The following is a 27,281-nucleotide window of genomic DNA, read 5'->3' on the forward strand; positions in this document are numbered from 1 at the left end:
AGTATCTGTACTGCTGGCAAGGACGCATGTCAGAGGTAGACCCAATAAATGAGAAAGTGAACCACGTGGAAGTAACTGCATCTCGTAGAAATTTCTCAGTTCATTGGACAGGATGGTAAAATAATATGGCAGATATGGTCCGGATGTTCGATCCGGAAGGTAACCTCATCGAATTCATAGACGAATATTGAAAATGGATCAAAGTGAATATCATAACAATGATGCCCGAGCATGGGCTGTAAAAGCATTAGACGTTTGCGAGACTTCTGAAGAAGTAAATATGGTCCAGTGGAAGACGATAATAGAAGAGAGGAAAATTTAAGGAAGCTCCTGAAAACGGAAGACACTCTTTCGGAAACCAGACTTTGCCCACAGAAAAGTTGAAAAAAATATTATTCTCAGCATCATCGGGCATTTGGGACTGATCTAGCGGACACATTACTAGCTACATTATGTAGCAACTCGGGGAAAAGTTGCATATTACTGGTTAAGAAAAATGAACTCGACAACATTGGACAGACACTAAGTCAAGCACTATTTTGCAAGAGCCAAAGAAACTGGTACACTTGCTTAATATAGTGTAGGGCCCCCGTGAACAGGCAGAACTGCTGCATGTACTTGAAAGTGTTCCTGGAGCCCCTCTGTAGCAATGCTGGACGTGTGGGGGTGTCGCATCGTCTTGCTGAAATTGCCCACGTCCGTTGGATTGCAAAATTGACATGAATGGATGCAGGCGATCAGGATGCTTACGTAGGTGTCACTTGTACCTAGACGTATCAGGATCCCACATCACTCCAACTACACACGCCCCACAGCATTACAAAGCCACCATCAACTTGAACAGTCCTCTGCTGACTTGCACGGTTCATGGATGCATGAGGTTGTCTCCATACACGTACACCTCCATCCTCTCGATATAATTTGAAACGAGACTCGTGCGACCAGGCAACATGTTTCTGGTCATCAACAGTCCATTGTCGATGATGACGGGCTCAGGCGATGAGTAAAGCTTTGTGTCGTGCAGTCATCGGGGTACACGAGTGGGCATTCGGCTCCGAAAGCCCATATCGATGATATTTCGTTGAATGGTGCGTACTTGTAGATGACTCGGCACTGAAATCTGTCACGTTGAACGATTCTCTTCAGTCGTCGTTGGTCCCGTTCTTGCAGGATTTCTTTGTGGCCGCAGCGATGTCGGAGATTTGATGTTTTACGGTATTCCTGATATTCACGGTACACTCGTGAAATGGTCGCTACCTCGGAGATTCTATATCCGATCGCTCGTGCATCGACTATAAATCAGCGTTAAAATTCACTTAAATCTTGATAACCTGACATTGTAGCAGCATTCTGGCTGTTTACATATCTCTGTATTTAAATACGCATGCCTATACCAGTTTCTTTGGTTCTTCACTGTACATATATGGCAGAAAAAATAGGAAATCAATGAAACAAGTAGCAAAACTTAGAACTGTTTTTCCTAAATTAGGAGAGCGACTAAACTTTGTGACTGGATTGACGGTTTGATGTAGGCAAGGTGCTACATGTTACCTTCGAAGTAAAGTCGTTGACAGATGTAGCATCTTAAGGTGTATATTAATGATCTGGCGGATAACAATACATCCTCACGCTTTTTCCAGATGATGCAGATATCTATAATCAGGACTATGTGAATAAAGCTGCAGAAACACAGTCAGATGTCGATACGAAGACAAGACTATTCGAAGACGACACAGTTGCATACAATCAGATAACAGCTTTAGGAACTGCAGCTGCCCCTGCAGACGATCAGCACCTGTTAGAAAGATTGGCAGCTCACCATAAAAATTCATAAATGTAATTTAATGTAGCGCACGATGAAAATATTTATTCTGAAAATTACAAGGTCCCACTTTCCCAAATTCTTATGAGGAGTATCTTCTGCCACACACCTATGGTAGCATGCCGAGTAGAGACGTGGATTTCTCTCCAACACAACAGCTAACTCTACGTCATTTGCTCACTGGTAAGAACGAAGGTGAGTGCGAACAGACAATGAGTGCTTTATGGGTCAGACGGCGGACGAGATTCGGACTTCAGTTGTTTACGTCGCGGGTCGGGAATTGGTAGTGCTCTGCTCGAACTTACTACTGCCCCGCCCTCTACAGATTTCTGTTGGTACTACGTCAAGCACTTGCCTTGCTGCTTCCTTTTCACCTGAATGTTATAACCATGTTTCCAAACTGGTTACGACTTTTTAGCTGTTCTTTCAGCATGTGAACGGTATCGACATTGTCATTTGAAAGCCACCTGTAAACCATTACCATACAGTTTCGAATAACCAAATTAAATATTTTTGCCTCTCTATCCTATTCCGATTCACGTAATATATACAGCTCCATCTACTACCAAGCAAGTCATTCCCTCATGTCGTAAGAGATGTCCTATGATCCTGTCCCATCTCCTTGTCGACGTTTTCCACATATTCTTTTCCTCTCCGATTCTGCACAGAACCTCCTCATTCGTTACCTTATCTGTCAACCTAATTTTCAACATCCGTCTATAGCACCCAACCTCAAATGCTTCGATTCACTTCTGTTCCGACAGTCGATGTTTCACTACCATACAACACTGTGATCCAAACGTACATTCTCAGAAATGTCTTCCTCAAACTAAGGCCTATGTTTGATGCTAGTAGACTTCTCTTCGCCAGGAATGCCCTTTTTGCCAGTGCTAGACTGCTTTTGATATCCTCCTTGCTCCGTCTGTCATAGGTTATTTTGCTGCCTGGGTAGCAGAATTCCTTAACTTCATCTGCTTCGTAACCATCAATCCTGATGTTAAAGTTCCTCTCTGTTTAAATTTCTGCTACTTCTCATTACTTTCGTCTTTCTTCGTTTTATTCTCAGTCCAAATTCTGTACTCATTAGATTATTCCATTGAGCAGACCTTTTAATTATTCTTCACTTTCACACAGCAATGTCATCAGCGAATAATATCATTGATATATCTCGACCTTGAATTTTAATTCCACTCCTGAAACTTTCTTTTATTTGCATCATTGCTTCTTTGATGTACAGATTGATCAGTAGGCGCGAAAGATTACATCCCTGTCTTACACCCCTTTTAATCCCTGCACTTCGTTTTTGGTCGTCCTCTCTTATTAGTCCCTCTTGGCTCTTGTAGATATTGTATATTATCCGTCGCACCCCCCCCCCCTATTTGTCAAAAAAATTTCTTAAAAATCCTAATACATGATTATTTACATACAGCGTGTTTGACTATTACAAGTTCAAACGAAAGGCTGGGGGAGACGACAACGAAACAAGCAGATATTCCTAATAAACATACGTTCGGGAACCAACAGTTTGTAAATTTATAAAAAACAAGTGAATACAGTGGAATTATTGAATCCTATTTTCTTCGGTAATTTTTCCGAAACTATCAAATTTCATGCGTAGCTATAGCTTTTTGTGATGACTGGATCTAGCTTCTTGCGTATCGCTCGCATTCGCGCAACTCGAATCGAATGTCACGTTATGTTTCGAGCAGCGCTCATCACCGTATCGATCTCAGCGTCGTATCGGAAATCTCGAGCTCGTTCGAATGCAAGGGTCATTTGCCGTGTTCCGCGGTGGTTGCATCCCGTCAGATCACCAGCTGCAAAAGCACAGACAGTGCCGCGCTGTGTGTCATGCCATCGACCGGAGCGCTTTCGCTCTGTTCGTTCTAGTTCCGGCCCGGGGTCAACATTCGTCACGCCACTTCACGTCAAATCACGTGACGCCGGCCCGCACTAACTGATACGTTCTCCACGCGGAGCCACAATGCGGCTTCACATCCTCTGTACTGAAACTGGCATTCACCGGGGCTGCTTTGTGAAGATTTATTGTTTGGAATAACGTGTAGCTTCATTTTCTCCTTGCTGTTACTGTTCTTTCTTTTCTACTGTGCCTGTCTTCTGACATGTTTGAACTGGATGCTCTCCGTCTCGTCCTGTTCTCAGCAGCTTCTTTAATCTATGTTTTCGTTCGTCCATTACTAACGTCGTCCATCATTCCACTTCTCTTCCTGCCTCCTCCTCTTATTTTTTCCACTTTTCTCCCTAAGTCTTTGTTGAAGAAAATACCTACGTGGTGGATGGTAGATGTCCCAGCTGGGACCAAGGGTTTCTCCTCTTTCTGATCACTTCCAATGATCTTCTTCCTGCCCCTATTTCAGTTTTTACTTCATCATTCTTAAGTCTGTCTATTTCACTAAGGACACTGTTACTGAAACAGCAGACAACTTATTACCCCAGTGTGAGTCGAAATCTGACACGAATCCTGGCACCCATGATTAGAGCTCCGGCATGCATTGCGTATTAGTTAAGACCTCGACCTGCTGGCGCCTAATGGTTCTACTTTCAATTAGGAGACACTGCCACCATAATATTTCTATGATTCCTAAACAAGAGAGCCATCGGGAATTTGGAGGGCAACGACATAAGGTTGGGCGTGCACCAACACCGCTCAACTGGCAGAGTTCTAGCTTCAAGTAACAAAACGCATTCGAAACTGGATTTGACCCATTCATACAAATCTGTAGCAATAGATACCGACGCCCAGGTTGGTGTTGTGTTGCTTGACTCTTAGAGGGCGTTCCAAATAGCAAACAAAATACGAACTTACTGTATTTAGGATGAGATCAGGATCTGGTCTGAAGACTTTCTCGCAGACATAACTCACTGGAGAGAAATCGTCATATGTGAAAATAGCCTCGGGGCTACTGTTCACAGATGACGCTGTGTAAGGATGTCCGAAGGCAAGAAAAAGAAAGAGGTTCAGAGGTTTCAAACTCGATACAGGTACTGAAAATTGACACTCTACAAAACCAAACGTAATGCTCCACTCATTTTGGGGTGGGAGAGACAGCCGCACGGATTGGCCACGCGGTTTGAGGCGCCATGTCGCGGATTGCGCGGCTCTTCCCACCGGAAGTTCGAGTCTTCCCTCGGGCATGGGTGTCTGTGTTGTTCTTAGCATAAGTTAGTTTAAGTAGTGTGTAAGTCTAGGGACCGATGACTTCAGCAGTTTGGTCCCTTAGGAATTCACACATATTTGAACATTTGGGAGAAATTTTCCTTCGTTTATTCAACGGTCTTATCAAAATAGTAACAACCGTTAAATATCTGTAAACAATAGTTCGCTGCTGTAGTTTAGTGCAAAAGTTACTAGTGATGGTGGAACGAACATATGTATGTACAGATCGAGCTGTTTTACTTTAGGTGGACATGTGTGCTCGCACTGCTTAGCACCGTTACGAATGTACTTAACAGCAAATGATAACGGCATATAAATGTGTCAGCTTGTATAGTCATGGCTTAAAGCCACAACATCTGCACTTGATAATGGCCTAAGGCCGAAATTGCAACAGTGGAAATAAAAAGTTTAACAGTCACTGGCATAAACATGATGTCTTTCAATAACCATTTACAGTCATTGATCGATTCACTCGGATCAGAGGATCCAGTCCATTCCATATCAGCACAGGTACACCATTACGGAGTCACCACCAACTTGCACAGTGCCTTGTTGACAACTTGGATCCATGGCTTCGTTGGGTCTGTGTCAGACTTGAACCCTACCATCAGCTCTTACCAACTGAAATCGGGACTCATCTGATCAGGCTACGGCTTTCCAGTCGTCCAGGGCCCAACTTACATGGTCACGAGCCCAGGAGAGGCGCTAAAGGCGATGTCGTGATCTTAGCATAGGCACTCACATCGGTCATCCCATTAAAGCCCCATTTCGGTTCACTCCCATAACGAATACGTTCGTCGTACGTCTCTTACTGATTTCTGCGGTTATTTCACGCAGGGTTGCTTGTCCGTTAGCACTGGCAACTCTACACAGGCGCCGCTGCTATCAGTCGTTAAGTGAAGGCCTTAAGCCACTGCGTTGTCCGTGGTTAGATGTAATGCCTGAAATTTAGTACTCGCGGCACAATCTTGGCGCTGGGGATGTCGGAATGTATAATTCCCGTCGTGCGTCCAGTATAACATCGGAAAACATTTCATAATGACAGCTCCGCCAATGCACTCCCCTCTCACAATTTGTGTACGTGGTACTACCGCCATCTGTATTTGTGCATATCGTTATCCCATGACTTACATCACCTCAATGTATATCTAACGGTGGTTTACAATAGTGGTGAAAGTGCCTGTAAGTGAAGCTGTAGTTACTCCGAAGCTGGTAACAAATAAATAAAAGTAAACACAGTTGAAATAGGATAATGGTGATGGAGACCCACACTCCTTGACAGAGCGTAGGTGACGATGCGGGAGACCCGCACCGCTGTACTAGGCAAGGTCCAAGCGGAGGTGGTTTGCCATTGTCTTCCTCCGACCGTAATGGGGATGATGACAGAACAACACCCAGTCATCCCGAGGCAGGTGAAAATCCCTGATCCCGCCGAGGATCGAACCCGGGGCCCCGTGCTCGGGAAGCGAGGACGCTACCGCGAGACCACGAGGGGTACGGACGAGTGAGGGTAAAAACAGTAAAATAACAGCCTTTGTTCTCCACAATAAAATATGTAACATCTGATATCCCCATTTTCCAGCACTGTGGAATACTTCCCCGTTTTTCCTAAACCTGAAGTCGCTCACGAGTTTCGCGTTTCGGTATGATAATGTCGGCCATAAACGAGGAAACGCGAGAACAGTGACAGTGCAGGGCACTGTTTGCTCGCAGCGCCGCAAACAAACACGTGGCGCCAAGGTCGGGCGGCAAGGAGAGCGCCGATCCAGCATCGCAATGCGTCCACCGGCGTATCTGCCAGCAGCGCCGCTTTCCAGGTAGCTCAGCCGACGTATCCTTCTCCTGGGTCAACCTCTTCACTTCAGAGTAGCGCTTACACCCATCCTTTGCGATTAATTTGTTGTATACGTTAAAATCGCTGTCTTCCACTACAGTTTCTGCCCGCGACGGTCATCTCCAGTACGATGTAAGTTGTTACCTCATGTCTCACCACCCTACCCCTTTTTCTAGTTACTAATATTGTTATCCTTCTCGATTCTGCAGAGAATTTCCTCATTTCTTACCTTCTCAGTCTGCTTAATTTTGAGAACCCTTACTGTATCAAACGCTTCTTTTCTCCTCTTTCCGGATTAGCCGAGCGGTCTAAGGCGATGAAGTTATCGACTGTGCGACTGATCTTGCGAGGTTCGAGTCCTCCCTCGGGCATGGGTGTGTGTGTTTGTCCTTAGGATAATTTAGGTTAAGTAGTGTGTAAGCTGAGGGACTGGTGACCATAGCAGTTAAGGCCCGTAAGATTTCACACACATTTAAACTTTTTTTTCCTGTTCTTTTCCGGTTTTCCTATAGTCGATGACTCACTTCCAATGAACCCCGTGCTTCAAACATCAGAGACAATTACCCTTCCTAAAGCCAAATTGAGAACCGTGCGGGGTGACGCAGTGGCTAGCACACTGGATTCGCATTCGGGAGGACGACAATTCAAATCTCCATCCTGATTTAGGTTTTCGGCGATTTCCCTAAATCGCTTCGGGCAAATGTCGGGACGCCTTTCTTTGAAAGGGCACAGCCGACTTCCTTCCCCTTCTTTCTCTAATCCAATGGGATCGATTACCTCGCCGTTCGGTGCCATCCCCCGAATCAACCAACCAAACGTGTCTTAACACATCATGAATTCTTAACACATCATGAATTCTCATTCCCATTCTTCTGTATATTACGGTTGTGAGCAACAAGGTCGCATGGTGTGTCGAATCAATTTTACGGTACTTCTCCCTTTCATCAGTAGTTTCTACCTTAAAGATTTTTTGACTGATATTCTTTTCCGAAAGTCTAATAATATGTCTCCATTCTCTTATTTCGTACGCTAAACTAAACATTCCTTTGGTACCCACTATTCCCATAGATGATAGAAATTCTGAAGCAATGTTTTCCATGCCTTCTACTTTGTTTGATCCGACATCTTCCAAACCTCTCTATACTTCTGCGATGGTGTCCAACAATTCCTCCCCGGTCGTTGTGACCGAGTGGTTCTAGGCGCTTCAGTCTCGAACCGCGCAATTGCTACTGTCGCAGGTTCGAATCCTGCCTCGGGCATGGATGTGTGTGATGTGCTTATATTAGTTAGGTTTTAGTAGTTCTAAGTTCTCAGATATTAAGTCCCATAATGCTCAGAGCCATTTGAACCATTTTTTTTGAACAATTCCTCCCTTCGTACAGTCCTTCAAACTACACATTCCACCTATCCGCTCTCTGCGCAGACAATGGAATTAATTGTTTTTGCAATCTTAAGGCACACGCCTTTGTAATTTTTATTTTCCTGTATGAAAAATGTCATCTTCAAATGACCATTTCAGGTTCCTGCAGGCTTTTCGTGTTGACCCCTTGCACTCCACATTGATTTTATTTTTAACTGATTTCTACTGCTGTATCCTCTTCTTTTGCATAATGTATTTGTGCGCATCCTTCCTTCGTCGATCACTTCACGTATTTCTTCTATTATTGTTGTTGTTGTTCTTGCTGTTATTGTCGTACTCTCCACTCTGAAGACTGGTTTGATGCAGCTCTCAACACTAGTCTATCCTGTGCATGCCTCTTCTCCTCGTAACAACTGCAACATGCATCCATTTGAATCTGTTCACTCTAGTCAAACATTACTCTGGTTTCTATGTTTGTTAGTCCCCACACTTCCTTTCACACCAAACTGTCGTTTCCCTGATGTCTCAGGATGTGTCCTATCAATCGATACGTTCTTTTAGTTAAATTCTGCCATTAACTTATTTTCTCCCCAATTTGATTTAGTACCCATACCCATCATAATCTTGAGAATCATTCTGTAGCATCGCAATCCAAAATTGTCTGTTTTCTTCTTGTCTGAAGTGCTTACTGTCCATGTTTCAGTACCGTTCAATGCTACGCTCCTGACAAAACCACTCAAAAAGACTTTCTAACACTTAAATTTATGTTCGACGTTAACAATTCCCTGTTTGTCAGAAACCTTTTTGTTGCTATTGCCTCTCTACTTCGGCCATTTGCAATTGCTTTGGTGCTCAAATAACAAAACTCATGCACAGATTTCAGTCTCTGATTTCCTAATTTAATTCCTCAACATCGCCTCATTTAATTCCATTACCTCCGTTTTACTTTCGTTGATATTCATCTCATAATCTCCTTTCAAGACACTACCCATTCCGTTCAACTGATCTTCCAGTCCTTAGCCACCCATCACGGAAGTACAACGTCGTCGGTACACCTGAAAGTTTTTATACAAGTGTTCGAAAATTCGAGTTACATACCTCTAGGACATGTAGAGGGGAGTGAGTACATAATATTTTCAATAGGACCCTATGTCCGGAAACGTACCATTTCGGTTCTACGGCGGTTTCAATTCAGATAATGATGATGATTCTTGGTGTGTGGGGCGCTCAACAGCGCGGTTATCAGCGCCTGAAAAAAATCCCAATCTTGTTCACTGTCCAATCTCGGCACGTTCCTGAAAGGTGATAAAATGATGAGGACAACACAACACACAGTCCCCGAGCGGAGAAAATCTCCAATCCAGTCGGGAATCGAACCCGGCCCCGCTTTTAAACTGATGGTTCTGTAATATTCACACTTGTCAGTACCTTCTTTTGTTTTGTATTTGTGGGGATCCATAGCCTCCAGATGCTTAATAAACGTAAACATGGTCCGTAGTAGGTTGTAATTCGATGTTTATTTAATCGTGCGATTAGTTAATTGAGATTAAGTATAATTGTCGAGCACATTTGTAATTACAGAATCACATTACAGCCTACTACGTACCATTTTTACGTTTATTAAGCGTGTTGAGGCTCCCCGCAAATACAAAATTTTGAGGACTTTGCCTAGTACGGCATGGGATTCTGTCATTACAAATGTGTTTGGCAATGACGCTTAGTCGAAATTAGCTAATCGCACGATTAAATAACATCGCATTAAAGCCTCTTACGGACCACGTTTACGTTTATTAACCTTCTTTAGTGTTAGGAGTATTACGTTCCTCTTAAAGTCTGAAGGTGTTTCGCCTGTCTCATATCTTTCACACCATATGGAATAGTTTTGTCATGACTGGCTTCCCCGAGGATCTCAAAAATTCTGAGGGAGTGTCGTGAACTGCAGGGGTTTCGTTTTGACTCGGGTCTTTCAGTGCTCTGCCAAATTTTTCTCCCTGTATCACATCCAGTCTCTCATTTTAATCTATTTCATCTCTCCTCTTCATACCATTTTGTACATTTTCCAAAATTTATTAGCAGCTGCCTTTCGCACACCTACATTTGTCTCTCTGCATTTATAGACACGCCATAGAACCCAGTACGTATTGGTGCATAGGTGAAAATCCCCGAGACGAAACGTCTACCTGGGCAGCGTGATGCGCGGCACGTTTCCTCGCGTGCCATGAAGAGTAGCTGCATGGCGATTGACGAACGCCTTGAGAATATCATAGTTTCTAGACGGTCTCGCACAATCTCTGCAGCGATTGGTAGGCTGGTTTCCCAAAACAGCGTCACACAGACAATACGAAATGGGTTAAAACATGATGAGATGGAACGGAGTATAGGCTATGTGACCTGACCTCCATTTCACAAGTCGCTAGAGGAACGGCAAGCAACCTGGAGATTGACCTTTCTGGTCTCTGGCAGGAAACTATACACTGAAACAGTAGCCATCGACCAGAACAAAACTCCGATGAACTGCTGTGTGTGCGTTCCTGAAGCGAAGTTGGCGTCTACTGGAGAATGTGAACCAGATAGAGAGACCGACTCAGAGCAGGACAAGTACATACCAGGCGTAGAAGTATGAAACCGGAATTTCCCTATAGATTCCCTCAGTGTAGCGCGTGTGAGACCGCGTCTGCAGCGCCATCTGCTTCCCGTAACGGCTGACGACGAATATCAATACGCAGTAACCCAAGTTCCATACACTGATATCTGTTTCAAATGTGTAAACATGTCGAGTTTTGTGTCAATAAACTACGATTTGCGGGCAGCGTGGGTTTTCTGTTGTCATCTGAAGAAAACTGCTGCAGAATCGCATCGAATGCTTGTAGAAGCTTTCGGTGAACATGCTCTTGTGGGAACACAGTGTTTCGTGTGGTTAAAAAAATCCAGTTGTGTTGATTTTGACATGAGAAACGACGAGCACGGGAAACCACAGAAAAAGTTCCCAAGACAACGACTTGCAGGGCTTATTGAATGAAGATGTCGTGTCGTGTGACGAGGGCCTCCCGTCGGGTAGACCGTTCGCCTGGTGCAAGTCTTTCGATTTGACGCTACTTTGACGACTTGCGCGTCGATGGGGATAAAATGATGATGATTAGGACAACACAACACCCAGTCTCTCAGCGGAGAAAATCTCCGACCCAGCCGGGAATCGAACCCGGGCCCTTTGGATTGACAGTCTGTCGCGCTGACCACTCAGCTACCGGGGGCGGACATTGAATGAAGATGATACTCAAACTCAAAAGGAACTCGCGGAACAATTGAATGTCACGGAAAAAGCCGTCTCTCTCCGGTTGAAAACTATGGCAAAGAAGTAGAAAGTTGGAAAATGGGTCCCACATGACCTGAATGAAAGACAGCAAGGGAACTCTAAAGACCACTTGTGAAATGGTGCTCGCCACATACAAAAGAAAGTCGTTTCCCCATCGAATAGTGACAGGTGATGAAAAATAGACATATTGTGAGAATCCTAAGCGTCGTAAATCAGGGGTGAATCTAGGAAATCCGTGGACATCCACCGCAAGGCCAAATCGCTTTGGAAAGAAGACAATGTTCTGTGTTTGGTGGGATCGGGGGTGTCATCTCTTACGAGCTGCTAAAATCTGGTGAAACCGATAACACATCATTGGCGACAGCAAAGATCGATTTAAATCGAGCATTACGTGAAAAACGATCGGAATATGGAAAAAGGCAACAGAAAGTCATGTTGATCCATGATAACGCCCCATCACACACAGCAAAACGGGTCAGGGAAACGACCGAGAAGTTCAGTTAGGAAGTACTAGAGCATGGTGCTTATTCTCCAGACTTGGCTCCTTCCGATTACCGTCTGTTTGCAACAATGGGACACGCTCTCACTAAACAACGCTTCAGTTTGTATGAACATGTACGAAAATGGCTCGCTGACTGGTTCGTTTCAGAAGAACTGTTCTTTTTGGCGTGGCGTTCATAGCCTGCTGGAGAGCTGGGAGAAATGTATAAATAGCAATGGAGACTATTTTGAATAAAATATTATCAGTTTCAAACAACAGATGTTAATTATTGCAACCAAATTCCGGTTTCATATTTCTACATGTGGTATTTATGTGTCTGCCTGGGTGCCGGCAACGCAGTGGGCCCAGCGCCAAACTGGTACAGCAGGCCTCTGAAGGCAGGTTTCTGTGTAAATCCTGTACCACCGTTTGCATGAGCTTGTTCTGAAATCAAGGACAAGAAAGCATATCTTATCCAGTAGGATCAAGCCGACGGGAGGCTACGTGGCGTTCATACCTAACTTCCAGCTGATAGACACATTACTCTTCGTGTCGTCCGTGCGTGTCCGTCTCTTTACAACTACAGGCCATCTTAAACACAGCTTACAGTGAAGCCCGTGGGACACTTTACTGGACACCGTCTTAAAAGAGACGGTCGCCAGCTGTGGCAGACGGACTTCCAGGAAATTTCGCTCGTCTCTATGTAGTTGTTGAAGAAACGGAAGCATAATTTTTGTATGCTGCCAATTAGCAGTCATGATGACTATAACTACTTGGCAAGCCAGCAGAGAGGTATAGTGGTAAACGTGTCATACTCTGAATTTGCAGGCTTGGGTCAAGTCCATCCGCTGATTTTGACGACTTTACTTTTTTATACAAATATACATTTTTCGTGAAGGAGAAGCGCATCTTAAACAGAACCCAAAAAAATGGATAATGGTGAAAGTTTGATTCTCTGGATTTACAGAATCGGGTTTATGCTCGACCATCGTGCATCAGTATCTCAAACAGTTTTATTTATTTCATGCAGAAGAAACGGCAGTATTATCAAACTTCGTATGTCAACTTTTGTTTCGTGTCATCGTCAGACATTAGAGGAGGAGGAGGAGATAAGTGTTTAACGTCCCGTCGACAACGAGGTCATTAGAGACGAAGCACAAGCTCGGATTAGGGAAGGATGGGGAAGGAAATCGGCCGTGCCCTTTCAAAGGAACCATCCCGGCATTTGCCTGGAGCGATTTAGGGAAATCACGGAAAACCTAAATCAGGATGGCCGGACGTGGGATTGAACCATCGTCCTCCCGAATGCGAGTCCAGTGTGCTAGCCACTGCGCCACCTCGCTCGGTGTCAGACATTAGAATATACCTCGCTATGCACATTGTAACAATTTAACCTGCACCACACCATAACATTAAGCTATACCTATATATGGTGTCTTTCGCGACCACACAAAACTACAAAAGCAACGTGCAGAATTATTTACAGAATGTTTGCGAAGCAAGAAAATTCCCCATAATTAGAACAGTGCTGAAACTGTTGTACTTCGCAAAGTAACAGAAGGCAAAACGTTAATCAACTATAGACCTGCCAATTTGCTCCCGTAACGTGCAACACATTACATAAAATTACCAGCGAACACAGAGGAAAAATCTGATTTTAGTTAGGCAATGGAACATGCTAGTATTAGCCATAGGCACATCACAGTGTACAATTTCCAAAACGGAACAATGAGTGTGAATTACCACTTTGTCTGCGATTAATGTCTGTTAAGAAAGTTTTTTACTCAGTACATCAAAATCTGTATCGGTAGCTCTACAGGTAAAAGCCCTTAACTGATGCCAGTCAACCATAAAACACAATATGTTTAGTAAAGAATAGTAAATAGTTTAGAGGTTGGAAGTATAGACTAATTCGAATAAAATATTCAATACGATATGTGCCAGAGATAAATCTGTTAGAATGCAACCCGAACAAAGCAAAGGAAAACGATAAAGTTCACAGTAGATTTTCATGATTTCCAGGTCCAACTTCAGTGCACTTTTGGACTCCCTTGACAACATTACTTGTAGCTCTTGTAAAGTCCTCTGGGAGTCCTTTTATGAGGGCAGCACTGTTCATATTCCCAACGATCGTGTGTTTACTTTTTCTTTTTAGACTTCGCCTTCCAGTCATCCTTACAGGTAAATATGTCAAGGGTTAACGTCCGAGGACCTAGACGGCCAAGAAACGGGATCATTTCTGCCAGTCCATCTTCCGGGGAATGTGAGATTTAGATAATGTGTCAACTGACGAGTAGAATGTGCAGGAGTCCCGTCACGCTGGAAGGACATACCCATGCTTTTAGCAAATGAATCTATTCCAATAATGCTGGAAGTCTGTTTTCACGTAAGTCTAGATAACGGGGCCTTGCAAGGCGATGCTGTAATACAATAGAATCAAACAGCTTATTGGCTATCGTACCATACCACACATGTCTAGAAAAAGGCATGTAGATTTTCATCGAAGCACCAGAGTGAATTATGACTTCTACTGATACCGCCACGAGTGAAAGTGGCTTTACGATTTAACATTATTAACGGGATTACTCGGCGATTTTCAATTAACCAACTGTAAAATTGGAACACAGGTACATGTAGACATTCAGCGTGTGCTTCTTGAAGGACCATGTTCTACCACTTCATCCAACCTCCGTTCATTTACACCAGTCTCACGAGTTAAGTGAAAACGCGACTAAATGCTCCTGAATCTGGTACTTTGAGGTTAGGAAGTCGTCTGTTGTATTCTCCACAAGCAGCAGGAATGCTTCCATTAAATAACCTGCACACAAATACCTCTTTGTTATCAGTTTTCCGCAAAGTTTGATGCAGCCCGCCACGAATTTCTCTCCTGTGCTAACCTCATCGTCTCAGAGTAGCACTTGCAACCTATGTCCTCAATTATTCACTGGATGTATTCCAATCTCTGTCTTCCTCTACAGTTTTGCCCTCTACAGTTCCCTCTTGTTCCATGGAAGTCATTCCCTCATGTCTTAACAGATGTCCTGTCATCCTGACCTTTCTCCTTATTAGTGCTTTCCACATATTCCTTTCCTCTCCGATTCTGTGAAGAAGCACCTCATTCTTTACCTTATCTAATTTTCAACATTGGTCTGTAAACACACAAAAAATTGGGTCAAATGGCTCTGAGCACTATGGGACTTAACATCTGAGGTCATCAGTCCCCTAGAACTCAGAACTACTTAAATCTAACTAAACTAAGGATATCACACACATCCATGCCCGAGGCAGGATTCGAACCTGCGACCGTAGTGGTCGCGCGATTCTGGACGGAAGCGCCTAGAACCGCTCGGCCACTCCGGCCGGCGTAGACACACATCTCAAATGCTTCGACTCTCTTCTGTTCCTGTTTTCCCACAGTCCATGTTTCACAACCCTTTAGTGCTGTACTCCAGATGTACCTTCTCATAAATTTCTTCCTCAAATTAAGGTCGACATTTGATATTAGCAGACTTCTCTTGGCCAGGAACGGCCTTTTTTCTATTGCTAGTCTGCTTTTGATGTCCTGCTTGCTCCGTCCGTCAATGGTTATTTTACTGCCTAGGTAGCAGAATTCCTTAACTTCATCTACTTCGTAACCATCAATCCTGGTAAGTTTTTCGCTGTTCCCGTTTCTACGACTCCTCATTATCTTCGTCTTTCTTCGATTTAGTCTCAACTGTACCTCAGGGACTTGTAACAAGTGCGGCATTCTGAAACGATGCAGGAGAACTAGCCAACAGATCACAATGACAGTACCCAAGTACGACTTCAAAACAAAAATAACAATCGATAAATAAACCCGTAGCAGTTTGAGTACCAAGAAGGAAATTGAAAACTTATCTGCGCAACGAATAAAAATCGGGCAAATGTTATATGGAATGTTTAATTTGAATTAGTCTATACTACTATCTCTTAAATTATTTACTATTCTTGCTGAAAAGTTTGTATGTACATCAGCGTTACGTGTTCGATTAAGCTTCATCCGGGAAGTGGGAAATTCAAAACTGAAAGTGCATGCAGACAGCGAGGTTCCACCATGTCTGCCGAACTATTGGTAACAGGCCCAGAGAAAGTCATCAGAACCAACTACGAAAACGAAGAAGGGCCAGGTGTTTATGGGACACATCTGAACCAATTTAGGTTTGCTGATAGCACTGACGTCATAAAACCAGAGATAAGCTTTTGTATGTAGGCCAACGGAAGACAAAGGCTGGAGGGACAGGAAAAGATACTAAACAGGTTTGAAAACTAAACTACGTTAAGATATATCTGAAACGAAATGTTTACAATTGGTGTGTTTCACTAGTTTGGGCTTATTGCTGACGGACATGGACTTTTAACAAACAGTAAACATAATGTCAGATTAGTTTTCCATACCTGAGTTACAATAAAACTCATATGTATTTACAGCCATCATACACAGCGTTTAAGGATTATTAAGCCCATGACATTAGTATGTTACGAACGAGTTTCTGGTAACCACTGTTCATCATCAGACGTGAAGGGATACAAGGCCTTAATAGTAATGGTAGCGTGAACTTGAATTATCGCTAATTTCCTGCATTGCCACAATCTTAATTATATTTAAACGTCGTGACTGGTTTCGGTGATTACTTATATTCCTTAAGGACTTTTGGTGCGAATCCCATTCAAAAATTGTAGATTCCACAGCAAAAGTGAGATGCATAAACTGAATTTACAGAGAGACAGGAGAGAAGCAAATGCCTTGGGGAAGAGACTGGAGAAGAAGATGCAGTTATGACTATGAATTAAATGGAACTGGAAAGTGGTTAGATGATACTAAACTACAAGCAGGAGCAAAGTGGATCAGTATACCTGAAGATCGTAATGGAGAAGTGTGGATAAAGGCTTTAAGCAGTCGTGGATGTCGAATTCATGATGATGATGACGACGACGACCTAAAGCTGGTAGTGTTTGGTTTGTTATATGACAGAGTGACACACATTGTGTAGGCTGTAATGTCACGGTTTGTCTATCTCCATTCAGTATGACAAAACAAGGGTATAACTTAAATCACCTTTCAGAAGACGCGTGTTCTTAAACAGACGAATCAGTATTTAAAAAAAACTGTCGACAGCTTCTCTATGCTTAAATGCAAGATACACACTGTACTGTCTTACAGTATATTCACAACCAGTTTCGATCATGGGCCATCTTTACAGTGGAAAAAATATCTATTGTAACAACTTCATATGACTTACATGCTGTTGAATCACTGTGAAGATAGTCTATGATCGAAACGGTTTGTGGATAAATTAATTGTAAGACAGCACACTGTATATAGCGCTTTTCTCCAAGCGTATTTAAAAAGCCGTGGTTATATAGTTGACTTTAATGAGACGAGGTAAAGTACTGCTGGTTATTATATCGGGTGTAAAAGCTCAGTTAAATGAAACAGAAAATAAGCGAAAAAATTACATTTTTTGTGTTACCCGTGGACTTGTTTATCAGGAAGTCAACACAAAGATAAGAAATTTTCACTTTTTGTAAAAAATAACAACCCTAAAATTGCCTGTACGCTGTTTCTCTACAGGTAGGAGAATGAATTACATCACTCTAATGTTTTAATTTGTCCGCAGCTAGTGGTCTCGGTTAAGAGTTCTCGCTTCCCGAGCACGGGGTGCCGGGTTCGATTCCCGGCAGGGTCAGGGATTTTCACCTGCCTCGAGATGACTGGGTGTTGTTGTGTTGTCTTCATCATCATCATTCATCCCCATGACGGTCGGAGGAAGGCAATGCAAACCACCTCCGCTACGACCTTGACTAGTACATCGGCGCGTGTCTCCCGCATTGTCCCCTACGCTCTGTCAAGGAGTATGGGACTTCGTCATCATCTATGTTTTAATTTGGTTGCTGTAACATCCACGTGATAAATTTTTGGCTACAGTGCGACGAGAGGAAATTATGCCTCTAACAGTTATAAACATTATCTGTTCGACGTATGGAAACAAAATAGCAGTGAAAACGATGAGCAATATTAATTATTTATATAATACCCTATGATATAATTGGACATATCGATGTGTATCATACAAAGACAATGAATATTGCAAATTCCTTTTATGATCTACGTTTGTCTTCCTTTGTTTTTACCTTTTTGTTGGTTGGCTTTTGTAGGTTGTGGACTCATATCGAACTGAGGTCTGTTAAGAAACTGTAATTATTTGTTAATTATTACTTGAAAATAGAGTTCATTATTATTATAAATATGAGTGAATAATTATTTGTAACTTTAATTCCTCTCTCAGTAAGCATTATCTGTGTTAATTATTTCTTTCCGCTGCAAGCAGCGCAGCCATTGATGATAGCGATTTGTATCGCGTTTTTGTCTGTATTTTCCTTAGAAACAAATCAAATGTTTACTTGATGTAGTCTGAATAATGCACAATACGACAGTAGATTTCGTAGAGTTTAATAAGCATTTTAAATATTTGCTTATTGGCTCTAACAATAGAAAGTCTCTATAAATTGTCTGCCGCCATCCTAACAATTATCTCAGTGGCAAATTCAAATTTAAATTACGCAACTCTGCAGAATAAATGACGAAGGTAATACAAATGTTTGAAAATAAATGTGCACCGGTGGTCCCGAACTCATTTTAATGAAAATAATTCGAATCAGACTGGTTCTTTAAAAACAGTGCTCACAGCACGATCCTTATAAGAAACTTTTCTAGCTGATGTATGGAGCCGAAATTAATTACGTACGAGTTGCGAAGAATATTGTTTCAGGTAACATACGTCAGTGTTGTGCGCGGTTGATATTCGGTGGTTTTAATGATCATTTTGCTGAAGATAACTGCTTCCATCTCAATCAATAGTTGTAAGGAATCTGTTGTATGAACTGTGATTTAATGACACTTACACAACTTACAGACAACACTTTAACACGACGTTAACTAGGGAGTTCTTTAGCAACTTGATCAAATCTTTAGCCAGGAGAAAATTTTTTTAGTAATTACTCAATGTAATAAAATAAGATTATCATTTCCTTTTACGAATTAGTTAAATACCAAACCACTGAATAACACAGCAAACGCCACAGTACTAAACATCGCAATTTACAATGTGTGTCACTCTGTCATATAACATATCAAAAACTACTAGCTCTCAAATATCACAGATGGAGTCAGAAAACTGTGTAATATGTTTTTAGTTGGCATCTTTAACTTACGAGACAAACTGAGTGATCATGTCAATATGTTTCAACAAAAGCTAAACTTAAAGGACAGACATTTGGTCTACATAAGAAAAAACCTGTAATCTGGAAACGAACATTTAAGGAAGTGTCTGAAAGGTGTGAAAAATACATATCACTATATAAATGATTACTTAGTGGGGTTACTAGGTGCAGCGATGTTGCCCATAATTCAACAGGGTCGCAGAGCTCTCCAAGAATTGGTAAGAGAATAATGGAGAACTGGAAAGTGTGCCAGTGGGCGGACTTCTTGCAAGTAGAATACCACGGCCGGCGTCTCCTTGGCGCCGCGCTGCAAGGTTGGCGGGCAGATAAGAGCCGTCAGCTGACTGCGGCAGCGCTCCTCACAGATAACGGGGCAGGAGGGGTTAGGAGACCGGGACACGGTGTGAGGCGAGCCTGGCTTACCACAGGAAGAGCTGGTCCGGCCCGCGGGCTGGCGCGTGCGTCGCATCCCCCTCGCAGGCGCAGCCGCGGCGGCCCGCCGGCCGTGACGTCACGCACCTGTTGGCGTCGCGCAGCGCGGAGGCCCTGGCGCGCAGGCGGCGGCACAGCGTCAGCATCTGTGGGCCGGCGAGTGCGCGCCGCCGCGCCGGGGCCCGGCCGGCGCTGATAGCGCGCGCTATCAGCCGACCCCGCCTCGCCAGCGACCTCTGCGAGCCGCCAGAGGCCGGGCGCTCCCGCGCACGGCCCCCCGCTCGTCACGAGCGACCCTGGCACAGGCCAGCTGCTGTCTCTCTCTCCCGTCAAACGAGCTTCTGACACCAAGTCGACATTATCTGTGTTTTTGTCAGATTCACTAGTATTTATTTACATTTAGAGTTTGCGTATTTCTTTACTGCAGAAGTTTTTGTGAAAGCTGAGGCTCTAGTGACGAATACCCAGTAGCTACAACCCAAGGACAGCAGCGGTCCGGTCACGAGAAGACTCTACTTCGAAAAGCGAAGTCCGCTTCTAACCGACACGTCACTGGCTATATGAGTGGACAGCCTCACGGCTATCATGTCCAAGTTTCATCCACTGGTGGGGCGTATACATAGTTATGGCCAACCATCGCTCGTTGTTCTTTCACTCAACCATCCCCTGGTGGCCTTCATTTAATCACGCAGCATTGTCGTCTGCTGTCTTCTCCATGCAACTCTCATGAATTGCCGATGGATGTACACGCCTGATGTTAGCGTTTTGCCTTTTCAGAAACGGGCTTAGGGCAATCTTATCCCAGATGTTATTACTCCCTGGACCCCACGTCCCTCTCGCACCCAAAACTAACGGTAATACCACAGGTTCTCCAGTAATGAATGCTTTTGCTGGATTGCATTCAGCACCTCCTGTGCAAAATATTTCTGCACTTTGATATTATGTGCCCTGTGTAAGCTACCCTCATATTCATAACTGATGGTAGTCTATTTGACAGTCGCATACCCAGATCCTGGGTTTCCGTCGTTATCATGGAAGACCATCAGATCAGCGACATATCTGTTGGAATTTCGCGACGTGTAGGCGGGGGATTCAATGACGTTACAGCCCTTGGTGGTAAGGGCAGTTTTGACAGTCGATGTGCCTGTATCATGACGATCGATCCTGTCAAAGTGCGCCAGTAGACACCTTTGCAAGATATGCTGCAAAGTCTCACGCCTATTTCGACTAGGCCCTCCCGCTCTGCAGTTTGCATTGGGACCTCTGTTATAGGGGGCCCCTTTGTCGGGAGAAGGCCGATGCGCAGATGGATTGCACCAACATATTCTCTACCGCTCCAAAATGGGGATGGGTCATTAATACAGTGACTGCAGGCACTCTCTAAACGACTGTACTGCAGGCCCCTTCCTAGCGCAGTCGAATGAAGACATTTCCGCCAGAAACCCGTTACACCTTCCACCGTAGGAGGCACCTATACAGTCCCCATCTTCACGATGTTTCTCAAGCGGGCCACCAACCTTACCGCTGTACCTGTTCCCATAACTGCTGCTATTTGCCTATCCGGACTACGCAACGGATTTTATAGGCGTCTTAAGGTCGAGCCTACTAGCAGCTGCACCGATGGCACACCAAGCCGTCCATCCTTTTGCTTGGCGTGAAAGAACGGAATGGGCTTGGTTTTCTGCAAGTGGAGTATCTGCTTCAGGAACCCTCTAATCATGAGATCAACATACTTCGCTTTTGTTATATTACTATGCTGCAGCGAGTGCAGCAAGCTGGGCAAAAGATACGTATGCAGCACTGTCAACTTCAGCCAAGGCTTTGACACACGCCAGCGACTGCCCATCACTATTTTTTAAAACGAGCTTCTGACAAGAAGCGAACAATATCTGTGTTTTCGTTTGAAAAGTGTTTATTTACATTTAGAGCTTTTGTGAAAGCCGGTACTAGAGTGACGAGTAAATATCGATAAATCTGTTGTCGGAAAAGAAATTTCATTATGTCTTAAGAGCTTGCAAATATTTCGATCCTAGCCACCAGTGACAACACTAGAGAGCACATTTTAGTGGTTGTTTATTCTTCTCGTTTATATTTCGCGTGCATCCCAATATCAGTACCGAATGGTTCAAATGGTTCTAAGCACTATCGGACTTAACATCTGAGGTCATCAGTACCCTAGACTTAGAACTACTTAAACCTAACTAACCTAAGGACATGACACACATCCATGGCCGAGGCAGGATTCGAATCTGCGACCGTGGCAGCAGCGCGGTTCCGGACTGAAGCGCCTAGAACCGCTCGGCCACAGCGGCCGGCTATCAGTACCGAGCGAGGTGGCGCAGCGGTTAGCACATTGGACACGCGTTTGGGAGGACGACGTTTCAAACCCACGTTCGGCCATCCTAATTTAGGTTTTCCGTGATTTCCCTAGATCGTACAGGCAAATGCCGGGATGATTCCTTTGAAAGGATACGGCCGACGTCCTTCCCCGTCCTTCCCTAATCTGATGAGCCCGAAGACCTCATTGTTTGGTCCCCTCCCCCAAACTGACCAACCAACCCAACATCAGTAACGACAAAGTCGGTTAATTTTCTTTTTTACAGCGATCTGCTCGTTCTTTATCAGCTCGTCCAGGCTACTTTGTTCATATTTGTTGCGAATTTATACACATTTTTAAAAGTACGATACACAAGGGGAATCTGCTGCTCGCAGATTTGGTGAAGTCAGCATCGCACATGGGGTGTAGGCGACGCTATTTGTAACATCGAACCGAGGATCGATAGCAGTTCTCTGGTTTGTAGCAGCATGGAAGGTCTAAACCAAGGCTCAGATGATTCTGTGACGGCATCGGATGCGAATTTCTCGATCTCCGCTGTCTGGTACGGAACTGTAGGATTCCCTTAGTAAGTCACGCGTGTGCTACGCGCAGGAAGCGGCTAACAGCGGAGTACTTGTGGCGTGTACATCGAGACTTTTTAGGTTAGAGGAACCACGTCCCAATTGGGATCAGATATGAACTGCCTCCCGAAATCGTATATCAGCCACGTTATTCTCATAGAATGGTCGTCCCCACAGATTGGAAACAGAAAAGGTTAGTATGATAACAGTAAACAGCAACAGCATCTAAGGTAAGGCCTCAGAATTAGAATCGCTTATTGAAGGTTATAATGTATGATAGTACTAGCAACAGAAAAATCGTTGGAACCGGAAGTGAACAGCTACGAAATCCTAAATTCAGATTGTAATATTCATCGTGAGGACATGTTAGTCGTCAATGGTTGCGGTGCCTTTATTGCAGTGAAGAATTAGATAATATCTACCGAGGTTATCACCGATTCCAGATGTGAGCTAATCTGGGTAAGTTATGCATCAAACGCTGGCAGGTCATCTGTGAAAAGAACTACAGTAGCAGAGCGCTTTAGAGAGAACTTTCAGGAGTCCTTGAACGATTTCAACTGGCCAGATATAAATTAGGAGTGTCATGCTATCAAAACTGGTGCCAGAGACAAGGCTTCATAAGTCACTATTCTTAATATCTTGTCCGAAAATTACTTCGATCAGATAGAGAACTAACTCGTGAATGTAAAGTCTTAGACCTCCTAGAAACAAACAGACTTCAACTTATCATCAAGTCAGTTAACGTAGAGCAGGGTATCACTGATCATAACACGGTGACAGCAAACTGTGACTACAGATGTTACAAGGAATGTTACTGTAAGTGGGTAAATATTTTTGCCAACAGAGCGACAGGATACAGATTTCAGAATATCTAAGTTGTCAATATCAAATATTCAATGCTGGGGTCGAAAATGTAGAGTGCAAATGGAAAAAAAAATTCAGAAGCTTCGTTCAATTAAAAAAATGGTTCAAATGGCTCTGAGCACTATGGGACTCAACTGCTGTGGTCATCAGTCCCCTAGAACTTAGAACTACTTAAACCTAACTAACCTAAGGACATTACACACATCCATGCCCGGGGCAGGATTCGAACCTGCGACCGTAGCAGTCGCACGGTTCCGGACTGCGCGCCTAGAACCGCGAGACCACCGCGGCCGGCTTCGTTCAATTAAGTTCCGAGCAAGGTCTTAAGGCTGCGAAAGACCCAACGTGGTTTAATACCCGGTGGAGTACTTAAATAAAGAGACCCTCACCAAGAAGATGAACGAGGCGTAAATTAATGCGAGGAGAGCAGTGGCACAAATGTTCAGTGACTCTGAAAGTAAAATTCGCTTTGGACGTCGGCACTCAGGTAATGCCGTTTTTATAGACTTGGATTCAAGACTTCCTTGCAGATTAAACTAAACATATCGCTCTTCACGGAACAAAATCGACAGATGGTTCAAATGGCTCTAAGCACTGTAGGACTTAACATCTGAGGTCATCAGTCCTCTAGACTTAGAACTGCTTAAACCCAACTAACCTAAGGACATAACACACAGCCATGCCCGAGGCATGATTCGAACCTGCGACTGTCGCAGCAGCGCGGTTCCAGACTGAAGCACCTAGAACCGCCTTGCCACCGCGGCCGGCAAAAATCGACAGATGTCAAGGTAATTTTTGAGGGTACCCAATATAAAATACAAGTATATATATATATAATCATTTTATGATATAGTATAATGCGTAGGAAGCTTTTTAAGGCTGTTCGCAGATGATACGGCTGTCTACAAGAAGGTAGCACAGCCAGAAGGAAGTATCCATTTGCATAAAGACCTTCAGAGGATGGATGAATGGCGCAGCGACTGGTAGTCGACCCTGGACGTAAACAAATGTAACATGCTGCGCACACACAGAAACAGAAATCCACTACTGTACAACTGCACTGTTAATAATAAATTGCTGGAAACAGTAACCACCGTACCATATCTACGAGTATCTGTACGGAGCGACCTTTAGTGGAATGACCATATAAAAAAGTAGCAGAAAAATCAGGTGTCAGACTGAGATTCCCAGAGAGGACATCTACATCTACGTGATTACTCTGCTATTCACAATTAAATTGGCAAATGGTGCAATGAATCACCTTCAAGCTGTGTCAACCGTTCCACTCTCGAACGGCGCGCAGGAAAAAACGAGCACTTAATTTTTTCTGTGCGAGCCCTGATTTCTCTTATTTTATCGTGATGATCATTTCTCCCTATGTAGGTAGGTGACAACAAAATGTTTACACAACCAGAGGAGAAAACTGGCGATTTAAATTTTATGAGAAGATCTCGTCGCAAGGAAAAACGACTTTAAGAACCTTCAACATTGCAGCGCGTCAGCAATCGTTTGTTAAGATATTAATGGACTGAGATCCGCCTCGATTGCGAAAAAGCACCTAGTGTTTACCTAGGTTTCGGTGTAGATAACTACACCTTCTTCAGAACAATAAACTCAAAAGTGTCTATAAAGACCTTTGTCAATAATTAAAATCTCAGCATAGCTATATATTTATAAAAGAAAAAGATGACACATAAAAGTACATGTGAACAAAGTCAAAAGAATAACTTAACTTAATAATGGTGTACACTCCACCTCACATCAGCATGTGTTCGATGGGCCGTGTCCCGTCGCAAACTGCAATTTGCGACGGGACACGGCCCATCGAACACATGCTGATGTGAGGTGGAGTGTACACCATTATTAAGTTAAGTTATTCTTTTGACTTTGTTCACATGTACTTTTATGTGTCATCTTTTTCTTTTATAAATATATAGCTATGCTGAGCTTTTAATTATTGACAAAGGTCTTTATAGACACTTTTGAGTTTATTGTTCTGAAGAAGGTGTAGTTATCTACACCGAAACCTAGGTAAACACTAGGTGTTTTTTCGCAATCGAGGCGGATCTCAGTCCATTAATATAAAAACGACTTTGTTTTAATGATTGCTACTCCAATTCACGTATCATGCCTGTGGCACTATCTCCCCTATTTCGCGATAGTACAAAACCAGCCGCTCTCCTTTGAACTTTTATCGATGTCATCCGTAAGTCCCACCTGATGCGGATCCCATACCGCACGGCAGTACTCCAGAATAAGGCGGACAAGTGTGGTGTAAGCAGTCTCTCTAGTAGATCTGTTGCTCCTTGTAATGAACCAAAGTCTTTGATTTGCTCTACCCACAATATTATCTATGTGATCGTTCCAATTTAGGTTGTATTGCATAGTACCGTATGTTAACCGGGGTCCTAGAAATGACGGAGAGGCTCCGTACCTGTCGCAGCCGCGGTGGTCCACAACCCCACGACGACTACCGCAGTCCACTTCACTCCTCCGCCGCACCACACCGAACCACTCTTTCAGAGTTATTGTGCGGTTCGGCACCCGGTGGACACCCCCAGGAATCGTCTCACACCAGACGAGTGTAACCCTTATGTCTGCGTGGTGGAGTAATGGTAGTGTAAGCGTACGTGGAGAACGTGTTTGCGCAGCAATCGCCGACATAGTGTAGCTGAGACGGAATAAGGGGAACCAGCCCGCATTCGCCGAGGCAGATGGAAAACCGCCTAAAAACGATCCGCAGACTGGCCGGCTCACCGGACCTCGACACAAGTCCGCCGGGCGGATTCGTGCCGGGGACCAGGCGCTCCTTCCCACTCCAGAAAGCCGTGCGTTAGACTGCACGGCTAATTGCGCGGGCTCCAATTTAGGTTACTTGTAATTGTAATCCCTAAGTATTTAGCTGAATTTACAGCCTTCAAATTTGTGTGACTTATAGCGTATTCGAAATTATCGCACAGGCGATAACTGATGTACAGAAAGTGCCCCTGCAGTAATCAAAGAGATACATGGCTGACTTAACAACAGCAAGTTACACCACACGGGACGGTCATTAGAGAATATTAGAGACATTTTCTAGTGTCCGTCCTATGGATGTAACCTGTTGTTGTTAAATCAGCCATATACCGCTTTGATTACTGCAGGGACAGTTTCTGTTAATGGATTAGCGCCTGTACTTGCCACTCTTACAGCACGTATGGTTTGAAAATGGACAGCCGGCCTCTGTGGCCGAGCGGTTCTAGGCGTTTCAGTCTGGAACCGCGTGACTGCTACGGTGGCAGGTTCGAATCCTGCCTCGAGCATGGATGCGTGTGATCTCCTTAGGTTAGTTAGGTTTAAGTAGTTCTAAGTTCTAGGGGACTGATGGCCTCACATGTTAAGTCCATAGTGCTCAGAGCCATTTGAACCATTTTGAAAATGAACAGATGTGTCCGAAACTAATCATCATCAAGATATAAAAAATAGATTCTTCTCAATGCAACTTATGGCGAAGCTACAACCATTTATTTCAATTACAAGACAAGCTGCAGACATTTTTCATCTGCAGCATGCTGAAAATTCCTAAATCTCCCATTTTATGAACTGGCAGTTTCAATAATTCGGTTTCTCAGATACTGAAGAGTATTTGCCACAGTTGTGACAAAGGCCGTCTTTTATGTACTCCTCCAGAGAAAAATTTGCAAGGTGTGAGGTGACCTGGGAGGCCAAAAGCAATGAACAATATCTTCTTGTTCATCTCTTCCAGTCCAGCGTTGTGCGGTGGTGTCGTTAAAATAACGTCGCTCCTCAAGGTGAAAATGTGGCGGGGCTCCGTCATGTATAAAAATGAAACACTGACGTCTTCGTGAAGTTGAGGA

The 27,281-nt window shown here is 43.8% G+C and overlaps 1 protein-coding gene across 11 annotated transcripts in view; it reads right to left on the reverse strand.

Annotated features, from left to right (window-relative positions):
• Positions 1–27,281, reverse strand: part of LOC126335033 (NAD kinase-like) — a 904,299-nt gene that overhangs the window by 341,195 nt on the left and 535,823 nt on the right. Inside the window, exon 1 of one of the 11 annotated variants that reach the window (XM_049997895.1) lies at positions 19,750–19,861. The exons of 7 other annotated variants lie outside the window; for them this stretch is intronic. In XM_049997895.1, the coding sequence (XP_049853852.1) occupies positions 19,750–19,808 (59 nt within the window). In that variant the 5' untranslated portion in view covers positions 19,809–19,861. Of the gene's footprint in view, positions 1–19,653; positions 19,862–27,281 lie in introns of those variants that run through there. 3 more of the 11 variants (XM_049997885.1, XM_049997886.1, XM_049997896.1) reach the window with 3 other exon arrangements.

This window comes from Schistocerca gregaria, chromosome 2 (genome assembly GCF_023897955.1).
Source record: "Schistocerca gregaria isolate iqSchGreg1 chromosome 2, iqSchGreg1.2, whole genome shotgun sequence".
Taxonomy (NCBI): Eukaryota; Metazoa; Arthropoda; class Insecta; order Orthoptera; family Acrididae; genus Schistocerca; species Schistocerca gregaria.